At 35.6% G+C, this 20903-nt stretch overlaps 1 protein-coding gene across 5 annotated transcripts in view; it reads right to left on the bottom strand.

Annotated features, from left to right (window-relative positions):
• CTTNBP2 (cortactin binding protein 2) overlaps window positions 1-20903 on the bottom strand; it is a 78636-nt gene that overhangs the window by 16619 nt on the left and 41114 nt on the right. For 4 of the 5 annotated variants that reach the window (XM_085042597.1, XM_085042616.1, XM_085042585.1 and 1 more), the window contains exons 5-14: window positions 20511-20714; window positions 14951-15050; window positions 11680-11830; window positions 10306-10560; window positions 7197-7314; window positions 4574-4840; window positions 3095-3190; window positions 2623-2702; window positions 1445-1531; window positions 1262-1361 (exon numbers count right to left, since the gene is read on the bottom strand). In XM_085042597.1, the coding sequence (XP_084898723.1) occupies window positions 1262-1361; window positions 1445-1531; window positions 2623-2702; window positions 3095-3190; window positions 4574-4840; window positions 7197-7314; window positions 10306-10560; window positions 11680-11830; window positions 14951-15050; window positions 20511-20714 (1458 nt within the window). The remainder of the gene's footprint in view (window positions 1-1261; window positions 1362-1444; window positions 1532-2622; window positions 2703-3094; window positions 3191-4573; window positions 4841-7196; window positions 7315-10305; window positions 10561-11679; window positions 11831-14950; window positions 15051-20510; window positions 20715-20903) is intronic. The other variant, XM_085042608.1, reaches the window with a different exon arrangement.

Genomic DNA, 20903 nt, shown 5'->3' with positions numbered 1-20903 from the left:
AAGAATCACTCAAATAATCTCAGCTAATATAAGGCAAAAGCAGCACCTGAAACCTAATAACAATTAAAATGACATACATACATTTTCTTCACAATTTAAATATTTTCCTTTAATTTTCCTGATTTTAACATCTTATTGCTTAAAAGAGACACAGTTTTGCATGCGTTCTTGTAACACTAAATCCCAGATGTATGCTTCTGTTATCTATAAAATACAAACCACTTATCTCGACTATATTGTGCCCTGCACTGTTTCAAGACCTTTTGAAGGTGGTACTAACAATGGTCATTAAGGAAATTGACATGTAATAGGGCAAAACATACAACGGACTGTCTCTGATCCTTACTGTTTATTTGCAGTTTTCTGACTATTACTGCCCTGTTTTACTAAGAGGCTACAGCTTGAGAGGAGGGAGGACAGGCACCTCCTCTGTGTCTGACAGATTCATTTAGAGGAAAAGTGCTCCCTTAGGAAAGGAGATGCAGCATAACAATGGGGAAAGAAGCAGGCAGAAAAATGAGATACTCAACCAGCAGCACCATGCTGAAATGCAAAACCAGACTATTAAAAAGAGTGTGTTGCTGACACAGAGTAAAGCATCCAAAAGAAGCAGCTTTCCTAAGAGACAGTGGCCAGTAAACAAACCAAACTATGAGTGACATTCTTGCCTGCAGGCCAAACACCAAAGCCTGGCTGACTTCCGACTAAATGGTCTCTTCTCTCCCACCAATGTGATGGCACTGAAAATGACATTTGGGAATAATTACTGGCACACACTATCCTGCAAACTGTGACTGGGATTTCCTTAGAGAAAAAGCTGCCACAGACTGAAGTTACACCACGTAGCACATGAACAAACAGAAGAGAGCACCGCACGGCATTGTACAACCTGACAGGATGGCTCTGCTTTTGTTCATGTGTAGACCCTCAGTTCTGATTCAGTAGATCTGAACCAGAACAATCAACTTTTAAAGGCTCCCAAACAAAGGGAAAAAAGAACGAGACAGAAATAAATATTAAAAACTATAAATTTTACTTAAATGGCATGAACTTTTGACAGAGCTCCTTATTGGGAGCTCGGTCACACTCAGCTCTGCCTTGGTTTAGACTCATACAATTTGGCCCCAAGCACCTGAAAAACTATAGGTTCCATTAAAACATGCCATCCACTATGCAAAATGTTCTAATGTATTTCTTTACTTTGCAGCATTAAAAATTTTCATACAAATAACCAAAATTAATCCTGCTGAAATAACCTTACCATTACTGATGAACAGCTCTGCAAGTTGCTCCTTGGAGAAACCAGCATCCACTTCAACTTTAACAATCTCACACGTAGATCCTGCAGCCACTTGCTTTTGCTATGTTAAAAAGTTATATATTTGGTGAAATAGTGAAAACTCTGATATATGGACTAATTTGCTCGATATGTTTGCGTAAATACCTTCATGCAGGCCGCTATCTGATATGCTATATAATCTTGCAAACTTCCTTCTGGACCATGGAAAATGACATTACGGTACTGTTCAACCTACAGGCAGACAAATAAATTATTCTTGGAAGTTCAGACTTGGATTTTTTTTTTTTTACCTAGATGACACAATCAGCACCTAAAAGACCAAATTCTTTGCTTTGCACTACTGGAGTTGATAATCCTGACTATGTTAGTTTCAAAGTGGAAGTATTTGCATACAGCACCTTGAAAATATAATTATAAATTCATATTGTAATTTGTAAAACTACATAGCAAGGTATTTTGTTATAAGAAACTTCAAAGCCTAAAAAAATCATTTGGGGAGAATAAGTTTAGTAATCACAAATATTTTCTTGACTTTGAATTAAAATACATACATCAGAATGATGCCAAAATCATCAGTTTAAGTTACTGCTAACTTAAGGACTGAGGAGTTATACTAAGGACTTTATTTGCTGTAGAAATGGGATCATGTTGTCAGTATGGCAGAATAAAAATTATCTCTATTTTAACTAAAATTATTTTATCTCTAAAATGTCAGTAAGGGAATACACTCATATATCTGTACAGTACTGCTGAATACAGAAGAAACCTGTGGCGTGTTCTTCTGATAACATAAAATACTATCCAAGGACACAAGAGAAATTAAGCAGATTTTAAACTAATTCTGATTTAATGGAATGTTAGAAGAAATGCTCTATGGAAGTTATCTCATATTATCCAATTATCCTTACATTTTGAGGTATTAAATAAACTGTAAGAGTTACGGGAGATTTCTATATAAGCTAGTAATAAAATTCAAGTCTCAAATAATTGCTTACATGAATGTTATCCTAATTTACCTTCCCCTCAAAAAGTGGAATGAAATAACTTTGGAAAGCAATAAGATATCACAGAGCTTTTAATATCTTTTTAAGCAATTCAGTTAATCAGATAGCATCTATTTAAAGAAAAAAGTTAATGCCCTCTAAAGTTAAAGGGCAAGATTTAGGGGAAACTTTATTTTGAAATAACAGCTTTCATCCCATCTCATTTTTTTCAAAGTCTTGATATTCTTTCACAGAGCAAAAACTGAGTTTAGTCAACACTATTACAGAATTATTTTGACAAACAATTAGCATGCAGAGAGAAACTAGCTTAGTACTGACCAGGCGAAGGTAATTCTGAAGTGTCTGAAGATGTATCATGGATGCATAAGTCACACTGTTTAGGCAGCCTTCTTGAGGTCCTTAAAACAAGATATATAAATAACATTCCTAAATCTCTCACGTTTTCATGCATATATGACTGACACATATGGTTTTCATGCAGTATTCTACAGCGGCCTTTTAAACTTAGAGGCTACACAAATTAAAATGCTGAATAAATGAAAGGCATTTATCTAGCACCACACATCCATAGGTATCCATGGCATAAGCAATATGGATACTGCTCTATGACTGAAAATGGCAGTAGGACTTTTATGTGCCAACACATTTTCTAAATGTTGTAGACACGTTCAAATCCAGTTAAACAATTAATTGGATATGAGTGAAGAAAAACCAGTAAATGACTTTCAAATTATGTATTTCACAGACTGTCTTAACATTCAAAACTGAAACATCATGATTTGAACATTACCAAACAAGAACACTGTGATATGCTCAGCTTTATTGTTCTTCAAAAAGTCCCATGGTGGCTGGGAAAAAATCTGACCTGTTGACCATGAAACGTTTCCTGTTAAAAAGAAAAAATAAAAGAGAGAAATATTCCTAGTATGTATATACAATGCCCTACCCTCTAGCATATTCATCTACTTACAATGATTATGTGCATACACTGACAAATTTGACAAACAAACCAGTTCCATGTATGAGATGTACTAAATCACACTATTATTTGATATACAACTGAAGATATTAATGTTTTCTGCCAGTTGAGACACAAGTTTAACAGCTAGCCTATCTTTACATCTTTAGACATAAAATAGAGTAAAACAGAATAATTTGCCCAGTCTAATATGACTAGAATTTGTTTTGTTTTGTTTTTTTTGCTGATTGGCAGGTGCAGGAAGGAAGGAGACTTAAGATGAAGTACAAGGATTTTCAGAAACCTGTACAACTGTTACTAATACCACCACATTTTGTCTGATTTCTCATAATTTTAAAGATTTCTTTTTTTAACCTTGCTAGGTTACATAAAACAGTAGTTCTGTTTACATATGCCAGCGATTTACAGTCTGTATTTACTATATATTCTGGATATACTGTAAAGATGCAATGGGGGCTTTGCTTTGGATTGTTTTTGTAGAATTACAGAATATCCTGCATTGGAAGGGACCCACAAGGATCATCAAAGTCGAACTTCTGGCCCTGCACAGGACATCTCAAGAGTCACACCATGTGCCTCGAGAGCATTGCTCAAACACTTCTTGAACTCTGTCAGGCTTGGTGCTGTGACCACTTCCCTGAGGAGCCTCTTGCAGTGCCAAAACACCCTCTGGGTGAAGAACCTTTTGTAATATCCAACCTAAACCTCCTCTGGCACAACTACAGGCCATTCCCTCAGATCCTGTCCCTGGTCACCATAGAGAAGAGATCAGTGTCTGCCCCTCCTCTTCCCCTCACAAGGAAGTTGTAACTGCAATGAGGTCTCCCCTCAGTCTCCTCTTCTCTGGGCTGAACAGACCAAGTGACTTCAGTCACTCCTCATACAGCAGCCCTTCATCATCCTCATGTCCCTCCTTTGGATGCTCCCTAATTGCTTTTTCTTATATTGTGGCGTCCAAAACTGCACACAGCACTCAAGGTGAGAATTAGTTCCACCTGAGACACTCAGTTTTCCTCTGGAGTACTAAATTGAGTAAAAGACTAACACAGGGCCCCATGAGCCCCAAGATTATATTAAAGTGTGTAATTAATTGTGCCATATACACAGCTAAGAGTTAGGAATGCTTTCATGCCAGCTCTGTTTGAAATTTCATATCTAGTATTGGGCTTTCTTAGTCTAAGCTTTAAAGGATGGCAGTAATCCAAGTGTATTTTTATCTTATTTAGTAGATTTCACAGATTTGAGAATACCCCCAAGCTTTGCTTTTTCCATTAACACCAATATTGATACCTAGTTTGACAGAAAATATACTGCTTGCACTGAGGCCAATGTTGGATTCTGCAGCACTATTAAATGACAGGTCTTCGAGGCTCCTCCATCCATCAGAAGCGATTGCTTGGAAATGGTTTGTCACTGCCTGACTCACTGCTTTTGAAAAATCATCCCATGACGTCTGCTTGCGGATATTTAAAGCACATATTGTATCAAATTCCTCTGTGCCACAATGGACTGGTTCAATGCCACTGACTGAAATCCTTACAGGTACATTAAGAGCATCTGTTGAAAAACAAAACACCAACAATGAGAAAAACTGTAAAACTCAATTTAAAATAATCCCTTTGTTATTGACCAATAACATCTAATATTACAAAGGAAAGCTACAAAATAACACCTGCTACAGAGAAGCAAATGGTAAAAACAGCACAGATAACCACCACAAAATCAGAGCAGTGATGAAAATACCAAGGTATCTATAATTTTTTTACAAAAAAAAGTTCAATATTATTATGCTTAAATAACAGGAAGCAAGACAAAACTTACCTAATCTTATATTTCCTCTTTACAGACTAATTGCTCATAAATTAAGACAGATGGTAGGCAATGTCTTAATTTTTTAGTTTGTTGTGTTTGTGCACATTTTTATTATCAATGCAGAAAATAATTTTCTGGCACTAGTGCACAACTGGAAAACAGGTGAGCCAAACATCTTTAAGTAAAAAGCTAAGAGCTAACACAGAAAATGCACCGGAAAGGGCATATCTGATTTGCTATAAATTGACAAAATATTAAGAAAGGAAAATAGGAAATTTACATGCACATTCTAGAAACTATGAGGTATTTTACATCTTGCTCTTTGGAATACAACTCAACAGAAGTAGCTGTCTCTGAAAATCATTTAGATGACTAAAAATTAAAAGGAAACTATCTCCTAATTTTCATGCCAAACAATACCTTTCAGAAATTATACCTGAAATTTAAAAAGTACAACATAAAAAAACTCCCATATCAGCCTATTATGAAGTCTTGCAACACGATCTTGGTTTTTCTTTTGTGTTCAGAAGCCAGACCTTCAGCTGATACAAACCCATGAAGTTTTTCTTATGTAAAAAAAGCTCTGATTTTAACCCACTAGCCTGCCATAGGGAAAAGATTACTCAGAGGCATCCTTCAGATGTGGAATTGTGAGAAATGTATCACAGGCTTGCCCTTCTGTTGGCTGGACCTCCAGGAAATGAGCACAGACAGTAAGGAATAGAGAGGGTTCTCCACAAGGAAACAGGACCTACGACAGAGGTACAGTATATGCCTAAAGTTAATGCACATGACCTCTAAGGCATGGCTGGCAATCCTGGCCTCCAGCCTTTCAGATCTGTGGACATCCTCCTGTCCTACATGTGTGTAATTCCTTATGTGAAAACCTCACTGGAGCTGGAGGAAGGTACAGAATGGTACATACACACCTTACCCAAAAATGCAGTCTTGGCTTAAGGTGTATAGAAGAAAGGGAGGCCAAAGGTTCCAACCTGGTAAAAGTTGTTGGATTCATGACACACATGACCAGAGAAATGGTACAAAGATTGATAGAAATAATACAAACATTAATTTAACAGGCTACAGATTCAGCCATCAGGAACTGGCTTCAGTCTGATAAAGAAAATGACCATGAAGGAGTTTCTATTGGAAAGTGTGCTGTGTTTCCCTCTGAACCTGCAGTAATATGCTAAGAACCAGGATTTAAAATACCAGAAGAGAGAAATGAGAAGCAGCAGTCAGAAAACATCCCTAATACGTTGCTAATCAGTGAACTACCTACATCCCTGTATCCCACAAGACAAGCACCAAAAAAAAGTGAAAAAATAGCATACAAATCTACAAATGCCCTAATTCTAACCATTCAGGGAAATATGGGTGTTTTTCTCTGTATATATAGATATAGCTATAGCAAGATTAAATAGTGATATAAAATACACAAAACTAGTGAGAGGATGAATTAAGTTCTGTCTCAAGAAATACACAGAACAGCCTGCTCTACTGAATCTTGAGGAAACACAGAGAAGGAAGAAGATGATAGGTTTCAACAGAAGAGCAATCTTCTTACAGAAGTTACTGATGCTGGAAAAGAGAAGTTCTTTGATGTTGTCTCTAAGACATATTTGAAGAATCAAACAAACAATCCCCTCATGAATAAACAAATGACAAATAAAACTATGCTCTAAAAGAGATTCAGGTAGATGATCATCTTAGCCTGAGGAAATTTGACAGCTACCCACTAGAAAGTGACTATTTCTGCAAGAATTTGAAGAAAAGATAAGAGGAGGACAATAGCTTTTGAAAAAGTAATTACTAACATTTAATTCAGAAATTTTAAGAGAACAGGAATGTTTGCACATGTACAACATGTACCATCTTTTTGAATGGTTTAGAAACAAAAACATAAGTAATTTAATAACCTCCAACAAAATTTTATAATACGCTTTTGTAAATTTTGGAGAATAGAAACTCACTAGATCAAGGTAATTTAATATTGTGATGTCAAAAGAAAGCGACAACTACCCTTTGCATATTTCTCATTTTTGCCCCACAAGTTCTTTACTAAAAACATTTTTATGTAGTGCTGATAGCATTTACTTACTTAAATTTTCTAGGAGATGTTTGCAATCATCAGTAGCAACATCATGTAATGTTCGATTACACTTATCTTTTCTCTCAGCCTCTAGTCCACCATGGCTACAAAGGATTTCTAGACAGTTCTGCAAAGGTAGGAACTGTATTATTTACTTGTCCATTTGCTGCATTAAAGAGTTCTACCAATATGCAGTTAGATTCCTAATTGAAATTCTTACACATGCACTTCCAAAGATAATCAGCTACAGACTTTCTATAGGTAAGAATCCAAATTATGTTTCTCACATTGAAAACCAAGAGTAAAAATATTTTATAGCAGACTGGAAAGTCTCAAATCATTATAATAAAAAAGCAGAACATACACAGCCAGGGTTCTACAGTCTACAAGCATCAAATACTGATCAGCTGAATTAAGAAATTCTTATATGTGGCCACAAGTTTAGGTATTGATAAAGAAAAAAACCCCAATTATTATCCTGGTTTGAATATCTTTGCTTCAATGTTCAAGCAACACTAAATAAGCAATTCTAAAGCTAAATACAGACTAATAAATATTATTTAGGTAACAATCCATAAAAACAGTTTTCACTTTCCAATTCACCAAGTAGGAGTTTCCATCAAGACTGACATCTGAATGGGACACAGGAAAAAAAAAAAATTTAAAATCACCTTGCAAACCTCTTCTTTGGCAGAATTTCTGCAAGCACAAACCTGAAATTCTGCAAGCATAGTAAGAATGCAGTGATATAAAAATGCATTTTATTAAGTCAGAGCACAAACATCTTGTGGATGCCCTCTAAAAAAAATGTCATATGCTCATAAAAAAGAAAAATCATTAAAATTAGAAACAAGCTATTAGCATATAAATTTCGATTGGTAGAATCATACTGTAATATGAAAAAATATTCACTATATAGATCCTATATGATCATCATTCTGTAACAATACAGGTGGCCTTCATGAAAACTTTGCCATTTCAGATATGCTTTTAAAGACACATCCATATTGGAAAAAAAAAGAAACTAATAGAAATTATACTAGTTAATACTGTATTGATAATGTCTGGGGTTATCTACAGCTGGGAAACCAACCCTTAAAAACACAGGGAAACAACTATTGAGTATTTTGATGCAGAACATTGGCTTGTTGCATGTTTGCCTAGTGTTACCTATTCTGCAACTGTTCTACAGAAACTTTTGTCAGTATATCTGGCACCCTGAGACCTTTCATAAATATAGCAGTCATTTAAGATATATCTGCCTGTGAGGTGAAATTTTACCAGGCTGTAGCTACAGCACCTATAAGTACTTTTAAAAAAATTATTAGCTCACTAAGTTTGCCAGAAGGAAGTCAAGCAGAAAAAAAGCACCTATTTTCTTGCCAGGTTAGTTTGTTAACACTCTCTCTCGAATAAGAGCAACGAATAGCAGAACAGCAGAAGGCTGAGGACTGAACTGTGAGGCTGAAAATGGGAAATAAAGCAGGAAGAAGTGGGACAGAATGAAGAAATCAAGCTTATTTCCTTAGTAAAATAAGGATTTTTGTTGTCTCTGCTGCCTACGAAATAAGAGCTAAGATGTCCTAGCAGAATTAAAGAATGGCACCTACCCATCTCAAAACAAAAGGATGAAAGTGCCAGCACTGCTTATATGCAGCTATCATGCACTGGAATGAATGACATGCAGTGTACATAATGGATTAGAGAGGAAGTCGAAGTGTTAACAGTACTTGGAGATGGCTATTAAGCTTTTTTAGCTTTTAAATATCCCAAACATATCTCAAGTCAATAAATGCATTTAATCAAATACAATTTTATAAAGTCTCTGCAACATCAAAATTAGGAATCTGACTGTCAACTATGCCCTCATCACCTGAGACTCCCCTCAACCACCAATGGAGATATTATTAAACAGCTCCCTTGGAATGTGCTCAGAAACTCAAACACTCGAGTTATTAATGAAAGACATATGTGAAGACTTCCAGTGTCAGAACTTTCAGAGAGATAACCTAATTTTAGACAACAAATGAAACCTAAATTCAAAGTTCCTGAGGACTGTATAACAGCAGGAAGAGCCAATACACTGCACATTATTTAGGTATTTGCAGACTATAGCAAATACCTTAAACTCCCTCTAAATTCACAAGTGGAAACTGGAATAAGAGTCTGCACCTGCCTAACAGACATTAGTAGTGGAACATTGACTCTTTGTAATGCAAAATCTGAGTAAGCAGTGGCTGTCCCTGAAAAAAACCAAAACTTAATAAACTGAATCTTAAATCTGTGTCTATTTTGAACTTATCATAGTAAATTTATCAGGAAAAAAAAGCAAACATAATGACGAGTATTGAACTAGGCATGTAAACACAAGCTGATTTTTGAAGTCTTGGACTGTATTTTCTTAAAATTCACCCTCTTCTGTGTTTAGCACCCTCTATTTTCTTCCTGGGTAAAAATCTCACAGTAAGATCTGACTGACAGTTACCATATAAAAAGAAGCACTTTAAAGAGTCAGCATTAGAAGTGTATAGCTTCTGATGTCAAATACTTCAAGTAATGTTACATTTCCAGAAATCTTCCTGTTTGTCATTAGTAGGACCTGTCAGGTCATCCTCCATGTCATTAGTTATCCTAACCCCACAAAAATGTTTCACTGCCTGCTAAAAAGGCTGCCTCAAGTAATAAATTAAGCAATGTATGTCTGCCCAAATCTGATTCTCAAATTTTTCTCCCCTCCTTCACAGAGGAAAAATTGTTCATAGTTAAATCATTCCTACTTGTAACTGGAAACTACATCCATCTAATATCTATAAGCACATGACATTTAATGAGTTGGAATTCACCTCACCTTAACTTTGAAAATCTGAATCTCAAGTAATGATATTTCCTGGTTTTATTACTGTCTTAGACATTTAAATATGACAATTCATTCCATTTGACACCTAGGTTCTGGGGAAAATTGTCTGCTGGAAGTCTGTCTCTGCCTCTGTTAAATCAAGTTGGCCTATAAACTATATAACAAACTTAGATTTGACATCTAAATTTTAATTCTTCAAAGATAAAAGATTTATCTTGCTTAATTCTGTGAGGTTACTGTAATTTGTTCACACAGACTAACCTTAAAGCCTTTTGATGCTGCTATATGGGCAGCAGTCCAACCCTCTTTGTCAGCATGATTGATGAGATCTGCAGAAACAACAGGCTTTACTGCACTGGTATAATCATCTTCTCTCTTCCCCAAATCAAAGTAGTCTAAATTAGTTTCTGCATCCATCAAAGAGTTCCCATTGTTCGGCTCTCCATAGTACATAAGGAGCTTGAGACTTTCAACATTACCAGAATCCACTGCTGCGTGAATTGGTGACCAGCCATCCTAAAAAAAACCAAAATCAAAAAAGCACACTCTCACCAAACACATAGAAAAAATGTTTGCAGACTTATATCAGCCATGATTCTGAATGGAAGGCTCTGTCTGGAAATTAGGAAGATAAGCAAAAGTGACATAATAATCCTTTGGGAAAACTTGCATGTATGTGTTTTGGGTGGAAGAGAGAGAAGAAAATGTAACAGAAAAAAATTTTACAGCTTTCTCCAAGGACGGCCCAATGGATAATGTCTTCAAAATTTTTAGAACAGTCTAAGTGATACAGGGTATACATGCTGTTAGTAAACTGCTTCCTTCTTGTGCATCAAACAAAAATTATTCAAACTATCAATATTGTTCCATGTCGCAATAATCCATTTATTAGTCACTTTCATGGTTTTGATATCACAACCTTCTCTCATTCCAAGTCAAATATGTTTACTTTCCAGATGCAAAATAAATGACTGATAAAAAATTTAGTGTAATAATTACAGGAGGAGCAGAATGTTCTGTGAAGCTACTACTCTTTGTGCTGTATTTTGGGACAGCCTATAACCCACATTTATTGTCATGAGAGTCTATTGACATCAGACTCTTAAGAAAAACTTCAGAAAAGCACCTGAAAAAGGCAATACCTAGGCACTAATTTTGAGACAGTCCTCCTCCCTTTCTCCTCTAGATACAATTTTTTTTGGCCATATTCTGCCATCTGTGATATATGAGACTTTACAATGCTGGCAAGAAAGTTTTGAGGTGTTGTCCCTTCAAGGACAGCAATAAAACACCCTAACATAAAAAGTGAAAGCAAAATCCCTGTCTCCACTTCTCCACCTTAACAATAAGCCAAACCAGGAAAATTTCATTTTACAAATAGAGTGCTGGGGGAAATTGCAGCAAATTGCAGGTGGAACCTAAAATATGTAAAATGGTATGAAAGTCACATAATTTAAGAGATTTTAGACAACATACAGTATAAAAACCCTCCAGAAAGTATAATGAAAAGAACAAAATACTAATTTCAAGTTATATGGTTTATTCCAGCTTAAAAGAAAGGTTTAAATAAATATTTTAATGTAAATATTCAGTACTGAACAAGGTACTTTAACTTTACAAACTATTTTAACTTACGCTGGTTTTTGCTGTTCGATCTGCTCCAGCTTCCAACAATAGCTTAATACAATCGTTATTTCCATTTTCACAGGCCAGGTACAAAGGTGTCTGTCCTCTTCCAGCAGCATGGTTAATATCAGCCTGATACATAAGTAATAATTCTGCACATCTACAGCAAACAATAAAGAATTAAAATTGTCTTATGTTAGACATCCAACACCTCTTTATAACGCACAACATTTAAATATTTTAAATAAAGTACGGATTTTACAGGTACAGATCTACCTGTGATCAACCTATATACACAAGTATAAAATATAATTTTATATATAGGTATAAATACAGGTTACTTTAAACATGTAAATCTTGAACTTTAAACTACTGTAGCTGCAGTAGTTTAAAAACTGTGAATGTAAAACACTGAATTTCACAAGACTGATAAAAACTTGATGACAGCTGCTTGAGAAAAACATTCAGCTGAGCGAAAAAAGAAATGTTTCTGACTACTGATATTTAAAACAGATTTAAAAAGAAAAGGCAAAAAATAAAAAGAAGGACTAGGACTAGCTTTACCAGCAAAAGGGACACTCATCTAGGGAAGTAACCTGGTGGAGACTGCAAAACAGCTCTGGCAGTACCTACCATTCAGATCCCTGAATGGCGGCTACTCCACTAGGATGGCTTGGGGTGTATTGGTAGCAGCTACTGGGTTATGGAGGAGGGAAGATTAGATGGAGTGCTGAAGAGCAATTCACTTGGGGCTGACATTCAGAGCCAAGCTCCTGTAATTCCTCACAATCCTGTAGCAGTAGATCCAGTTTTTTTCCCAGTTCCTGTGCCAGGGTTGGCTACCTTTCCCTTCCCCAACCTAGCTTTTCAATAACCCTTGAGATTTTGGAAAAATCTTAATGCCAGTCAATTCACACTGCAGTTCAAACAAGCACTGTAAACAAAGGTAAGTTCCCAGCTCTCCAGCTCAGTATTTATCAGTCCATACAAATAGAAAGCATATCAACAATAATTGCTTCAAAACAATTAATGCAATGCCAAATAACAACTGATTAGGAGACCATACTATAACAAAATATACTATGACAAAATATTTAAAACAATGTAAGGTGTATATATAAGAATGTAAGTATATAAGAAATTACATACTAAAAAAATTGCAAGTATTTAAGAATATTGCCTTTGGATAAGTTTTTATTTAGTCAGAAAATCAGTTAAGTTCAAGATGAAATGCACAGCTTTAGAGAAGAGTAAAACAAACAGCATGGATATTAATAACTTAGCTATGCTTTCCAAAAACACTCAAATGAACAGAAAAAAACCCAAATAATAATGTTCTGCCCTAGGAAATGTTAAACATATATCCTAACCATACAGTCACAAAAGTCATCTTAATAAGTGCTCATAACAAGACACTTCCATACACCAGCTCAAGACTGAGTTTTGAGTCTGCTAGGTTAGAAATATTTGGTTTGATATTTTACATTGTATTCAGTGAATCTGGAAAAGTTACAGTGACTTTCCAGCCCAAGTTTAAGGAAAGTTATACTGGCCTGAACCACATGGAAAATGGTTCTGGAAATTTCTCATAAAACTATTTTCTGATCTGGTGATATTACTGGACCAGCCTCAAAAAACAAGATTTTTTTTTTCTGACTATATAACTAGGGTTGGAACCACAGTGCTGTCTTGGCTCAAGAGCAAGGTTAATGAAGATGTCACAGGGGACTGGTTAGCAAGTCTGACAGACACATACAGAGCAATTGATAGCACTTTAGTGCTGTCATTAACCTCACATTAGGGGACAGACAATACTGTTGCCCCAAATTCTACCTATTACAGATTTTTTTCTGTGCCTGAACTTTGAAGTGATCAACAACTCAAACAGCCTGAATCCTTCATAGTCTCTCTGACATTTTTGGCTGGCCCTGTCATTATTCCATGCTCAATTTCACAATTCAGTTCATGTTTAGTATCTAAAAAAGTAAAAGAAAAAAATGGGTTTAGGGATATCATATTACATAAGTAACTCTAAGGGAAAAAGACTTTAAAGTCTGCAATATCACAACACAGCAGATGATACATAGCAAAGTGTTGTGAGGGTAAGTCAGGGAAATAAATAGCTTCCTATTTAAATGAAGTGTTAAGGTATTTATTTTAGTAAGAGAATATGAAGAGTGTATTTTGGGCTTGTCAAGTCACACGTAGTTTTTACAGATTTTATGTAAAACACTCAAACACTTAATTAGACATATATTTCTGTGCTCAAAACACCTAGCAGGCATTTGCTACCTCTGGATTAAGACTTCCAATAAAAAATGACCATTAGTTGATGAGCTTGAAATCTCTGAGAAGAGATTTCAACAATCTCTGAAGATTCTTATATACTTATGGAAGACCTTGAGAAGAACTGAGATTCCACTCTTCCTCATTGTTGGGTAAAGGACTATCATAGTATAACACTCAAAGACTGATTCTGTGTCTTACTGTATCAGAGTAAAATCCTTAAAAATAACAAAATGTAAACATCAAAAGAATCAGAAAAATAGAAAAAAGCAAAGATATATAAAACAAAGTAAATTCTGTAATAAGAATTCTCAGTAATTCTGTTTAAGGCCTTTTGAATTTGTAAAATAGTTTTATCTGGATAAGGATGCTCTGGAAATGGTTATTTAGTAGTTGCTTCAAACTTCCAGTTCTATTTCCTATGATTCTATGACACAAATTATTCTAACTATATTTTGAAGAATATTTTTAGCAATATTCTTTTACTTGTACATAATTTTCTGTTTTTCAAAGTTACTGATAGAAAAGACTTAAACCCTCAAAAACCCCTGGTTTGTTGTGTAAGGTATTTGATTCTATATCACTCAGGAGAAAAGTCAGTTGTTGTTTTGCCTCTGAATATGATATTCATAGTTTTCTATGCTTAAAAAAATCAGTGCAAAAATAATTTTCCTCTTCATTTCTCTGTTAATCTTATACTATGGTTGAAAACTCAAAGAAAATTAAGACATTCAGAGGTATGATGCCCATGAAAATCAATACCACATTGTAATTGCTAAGAATACATGCTCAGCAACCTTAACGGAAAAAATAGAAAACACTAAAATCAGAATGGCATAAGAATATGAATTTAAGTAGATTCTTTCAATAAATTATAGTTAAAAACATTTATACATAAGAATGCAACAGTAATGTAATGAGAAAAGTATACAATATAAAGAGAATATAAAACTGAGTAACAGCTGACAGGCAAAATCTTACAGGCTTCACTTACTTGACATGTCCCTGAGCAACTGCTGAACATAAGGGTGTAAAGCCATTTTTATCAGCAGCATCAACTTGTGCTTCTGCAGTCAGCAGCAATCTCACACAATCTATAAATGGAGCAAAACCACAGAGTAAGTCAACAAGACCAAGTTAAAACTGCCAGAGGCTAAAGTCTGCTCAAGGGGCAACAATCAGCCAGTCTTTTGGACTACACAACACGCACCTTAGGGGACTGAAATAGAGGCTCAGGAAGAAGTTTGTAGGAGAGAGATGAGAATTGCCTCCTTGGGGGCATCATCACCCTTTTGCAAAAAGGGCTTGGGTTGGGTTCTGCTGGGATTCAAATACATGGCCACTGCTGGCAACTCCCACAGTATGAGCTAATTTACCTCCAAAGTGGGGAATTTGAATTATCCAGGAGTCCCTAAAGGCATCAGTGCCTACTGGCAGTCGTGACAAATATGACAGCTACAGGGGAGATGTTCACAAGCCACACATAACTCAAGCAACATACTGGCCAGTCTTGTTTTAGGACACTTTGACTTGTGATTGCAATGACAAATAAAATAAGCTGACAAACTCAAACCTCCCCAAAACCATTCCCATTCATGTATTTCCAAAATGACATGCTAAAAATAGTACCAGCCTGATTCCATCATCCCTACAGCTAATTTAAGATAATTAATTACATAGTAATTAGACTGCTTTTCATCCACAAATTGGAATATCATTTGATGCAATTAACTTTGAAGAAAACAGTTGATCTGTTCCTCATTCTTGAAACTGGCTCCAGACCAAAATAAAACAAGTCGTTTGTAATTGAAACTACTACTTGGAAAATAAGCTTAGCTACAACACCAATTATAAACTCCTGACCTGATTTCTGAGCAAGCTTAATGCATGCTGTTCCAGCACTCAGTAAAGTCCTGAAGCCAAGTTTTGCTACTTAACTTTAACTCTAGATATCAGAAACATATATTAAGAACTACTTGGATATCAGGAAAAATATATTAAGAATTACTTAGAAATCTCACTAGTCTAAATACATTCTTTAATGTATTTACTCCTGTTACAATTTTTTCCAAATATAATGTTGTGGAATTAATTGAATTAATAATTTCACATTAAGAAACAAGATTTTAAAACACTCTAAATCATTATTTTGTGAATTAAGATTCTTTGATTTTGAAACAAGTAATCTGATATGACATTATTTTTTGTTGTTGTTGTTGTTATTGTAAAGTTGGTTGTCACAGTAAGCTACCAGGGCTACACCTGTAATTTTTTTAAAGTCATAAAGACACTCTCTGTTAACTAACTTACCAACTCCTTCCAATTATAAGATAATACCACTTAAAATAAAATTATATTTTCATTCACTTTTTAACACACGAACTACTCTGCTAAGAATGGCCTATCTTTTTTTCTTCTTTCCATTCTCAATCCCAGTCCTATATTAAATTATTTACTTGAAAATACAGATTCCTGCTTGACATCCTAAAATATTTCTAAAGTTTATGAGGGATGTTAAAAAAATTTTTCATCTAGTAGTTTCAAGTATTTGGCTATAGAATACTCTTTTGTTTCTTCATAAAGCATATGTTAGCCATGCAAAAGCCATGAACACACAGAACAAGAATACCTTTCTAGAAAGGTATGGTTAATTCACACTTATTGATTGGCAGGCCATTCAGGTTGTAGCTTATGTCTGTGAAAATACTGTTTCTGATGAAGCTTATCTCTGAAATACTGCTTCTAAAACCAGGGTTTTTTTCTTAGGGATAAGTGTGACCATGAGGAAATACAGCTACTTTCATAAGGCAGAACATGTGAGCTGGTAAGGTCTACATGACCTGTTCTGGTGGCATATCAAGTAGAAGAGCAATTATCTCCAAGAAGCCTGGGTCCTCTGGATGGACATTTTACTGGGATCTGGAGAAGGGTAAATTAGGTCAATCCAGGCTCACTCACTCTGGTTCACTCTAGTCTGCCATAGAAGTAATCAGCAGAGGGGAGTACTGGGTGGAAGGGCAGGCAGTAGACAGACATTGGTGCCACTAAGTTAAAAGTTTTGGTCAAAGCAAAGCAAAACATGGAAGTGAATTAGGACAAAGACCTGCAGACTTTACTGCTCTCCACCACAGCTGGGCACTTAGTTCTTCCAGAGTGCTGGCAAACATCATGCAGATACATCCGGTGGCTTGACAAAGCTGACTCCATGTAGCTGTATGTCTCTGCACCTCACTCCTTTCTACTTCCCACATCATTCCAGTTTTTTCCTATCAATCAGGGTGCCACAGCCTCCAAATACTCAGGATAGAAGAGAATCAATTATACCATAAATGCATATGATTAGCACATAGCTGAGTCCGAAGGGTATTATTCACTCCACATCTCAGATTCAGGAACTCTTATTGTTTCATTCTGTCTTTCTCAACCTCTTGTGGCAGAGAACAGTCAGGATTTGCAATGCCATATAGCTATGCAGATCTATTAGCTAAGAGAATTACTGTTATAAGTGCATGATACACCTGAAGTGGCTCCTTTGCTAATGGTCAAACCAAGACAGCCTGCCAAAACAAGCTGTTCAGCTATCCCAATCTAGTGGTTAAATAATGGAATTAAGTTTCCTCATGTCCATTCAAACACAAAGATAGTGTCTATTTTTAGGGTGAATTTCTCTCAAACCTACAGAATTAGGGAGAGTGTGTGTTGGAAACAAAGCATCTGCTATTAACTTCATGTGCTGGAAAAACCCTCTGATGCAGCTCTCAGAAGGCAACTGTTTCCGAACAGGAAAGCCACACATTTTACAATTAGGATAGATGAGGAAAGAATATTTCAGTGCTCTATTCTTGGGTAACTCAATTTTTTCTACAGAATGGGCTGAGAGCACGTAACAGCTGCTACCACCATGCTGGTTACAACGTGCTCTACCACTCTCTAGTTATCTACACATCTCAAATACAGTATTTCTTTACTGAAAATGTGTGGAGATCATTCACTTTCCACCCTTCCCAGAATCTCCGAAACATGGTGTTTCTGAATGGAGGTACTCCTTATGCTTGCTTTTATCAATTCTAAAGTTACTCTTTTCTTCTGGCAAAATCTTCTCCAGGAGAAATAGGAAAATCTGGTTAGTTGACTTAGAAATCTCCAAATCCATTTAGTCACTAAGTCCACTCCAAAAATATTCTCAGTAAATTAAATCATGGTGTGATCACCCACCAAGGTAAGCTTGTGTAAAGTCTTATGGTTTGACTCAATGATCTTAAGGGTCTTTTCCAACCTAATTGATCATATGATTCTAAGGGAAAAAAACCAAAAAACCAGAAACTTACTATTGACAACACTACTCAACACAGTGAAAAATTGAACAATAAATTATTTTATCCTTAACATTACACCAGTGTCATTTCTTTCCACCTGGCTAGTTAAGAAAAGCTATTAGAAAGAACTGTTTAAAATATTTATTCCTGTACTTCCTTAGCCCTATATAATTTAAGAAAACTTGTTTTTAAAAGTCTCCACTTGGAATTACTACATATATCCATTCACTTGAGAATGAAAAGTAATGAAAAAGGATCATATAGTAAAATTAGGCACAAAAATATTTCTCCAAAATATTATAAATCTATAACTCTCAATTTTCATATAATTTATTAAGGACACATCAACACTGCTGCTGTGTAATTCTGTCATTCAGAGTTCATACAATCCATTTAGGTGCTAAAATGTGATGATTTGTACCACAAAGTATATTTAACATCCCGTCAACTATGACTAGAAGAGCAGCACTATAACCTTTGTAACATAGTTTTTATCTCAAAAAATAAAAGATACTAAAGAATTACAGGGGGCATATGCATGTGTTTACTTTTATTACTGTGTTTTCACAATTATGTCAAGTGTCTTTCTTGTTTGAAATTTTGACAATAAAACAAGCAACCAAATTGCTTTTGCTGTCAGTAAGAGCTGCTTGGTAATTGTAACTGAAAATCAGGACATTTGCTTCGAAGCAATTTTGGAATACAAGATGAGTAAAGAAGAATGGGATGATCAGTTATGGTCTCCCATAAACATTAGCAATGTTAAATGGATGTAAGCCTAGAAGAAGGCAGCAAACGTCCATTCAGGGACAGGAGAATAATAAATCCACACAATATAGTTAACTTGGACTCTTAATACTGCAAATAACAAGCTGAAAAAAAAGAAGAAATGACCAAAGGGGAAAGAAAAGTACTTTTTCACTATTTTAAAGGTCTTGGCAGTGGGAAAGAAGCTCTCAGGTGAAAAGGCCCAGATGTTTCTACGAAAAAACCACAGCTCCAAGGAAGCAAAGACAAAATACGCCATTCTGAGCAAAGGGAAAATTCCTGCTTCCCTATGCCTGGTGGCAAAAATAATCTTGAACACATCAGAAAAATGTACACTATCTCTCTAGTGGCAGGTTTTGTATCCTAACTTTAGTTTTATTTTTAAAATAATTGAGGAAAAATATGAAATAGTCTCTCTAAGTACTATTTAGATCACTGGATCAGGGTTTTCTAATTGTGCCACTAACAAATATTTTATTAAATAAAACCACAAAGTACTCTTGAAAGCAGTGGCTTTAATGGGACTACGTTCCACCTTCTACATTGAAATAAATTTTTGACTCTACTAAAATTTAATGGAATATTCGTCATTGTAATTGCTGGATTTCTTCGTTAGTGTCCAAAACAGCATAATGACACTACATGCAACATAAGATTCTGGAGGGTTTTACATAGGTAGATAAAGCTACAGTAATGTGCACTGGACTTCTAAAAGAAGCTGCTGTTTGAGAGCCTTATGTTAAAAGTCTGAAATTATTGCTTGGAGTTTGTATGCATGAAATTCATATCTGTTAGAAACATACTTGCTGCATTTCATAAATATATTCATAAAATATGAAGACTGACAGTTGAAAGGCTCAGAAATGCTACCTCCTCAATATGGAGGAGGGTTGGGGTCATGGGAAAAGAAAAAGAAACTGTTAATTTTCTCAGGAGAGCCCAGGTAACAAATGAAGGCTATTTCATTTTGTTTAAAAATAAAGACAGTTCATTTTATTTCCCAAGTAACACACTATTCTGACACTATCTTCCATCATTTTCACTGCTGCTGCAGAAGATCAAAACCCTGGTGATGACCTATTCTTCCCTGCTTGCTCCCTGTAGAGGAAATTTCTTTCTTTCAACTTGCCATTGCTACAAAAGATCTTTAGTTTCTCACAGAATATGGGGTGATAGTATCTGCTGGCTTTTTATACAAAGGAAGTGGAGAATTAGAATGGATGCTCCTGCAGAACACTACCACAAGCAATTTTCTGTGTTTGAAATGCTTTCTGAGTTCCAAAATTCTGCCTCAAGAAGCATTGCTTACATATATGCTATCCCATGACTTTGGTCATAGAATCTATATATCTTACTTTCAATTTCACATTTTTAAGAAGCATGCATTTTACCTAATTGAATATCAAAAACTTACGAAGTAAGCTTTCCCTATTTGAGATGGATGCCATAATAGACCTTAGTATCACTTACCTGTATGTCCATTCGTAGCAGCAGAATACAAGGCAGAATAGCCATCTTCACAAGAGTAATTAATGTCCAGTCCTTCTTCATTAAGCAGCATTGATAATAAAGTGACGTTTCCCTGGGCAGCAGCTTGGTGAAGAAGGGTGGGCCTGCCACCCAGGGGGACAGGACCACCACTTGTTAACAAAGGGGTTAGGGAGGAAGACCAGCCTGTGAGTTAAAGCAACAGAAGTTAGAGACACATAAAAATAAAGCTCTGCTTTTTCTGTGCTCTTTTAAGAACTAAAGAGTATCTTCAAAATGAAGCCTTTGTTAGTTTAGCACAAGTTTTGTGATGGTGCTTTGTCTACACATTAGAAGGTATTCTGAAGAATAAAAACTGCATTCAGGGGTGACACT

This window comes from Lichenostomus cassidix, chromosome 1Aa (assembly GCF_008360975.1).
Source record: "Lichenostomus cassidix isolate B80296 chromosome 1Aa, HeHo_3.0, whole genome shotgun sequence".
NCBI lineage: Eukaryota > Metazoa > Chordata > Aves > Passeriformes > Meliphagidae > Lichenostomus > Lichenostomus cassidix.
Note: the sequence above shows the minus strand (reverse complement) of the source record. Positions and strands in the feature narration are given on the sequence as shown.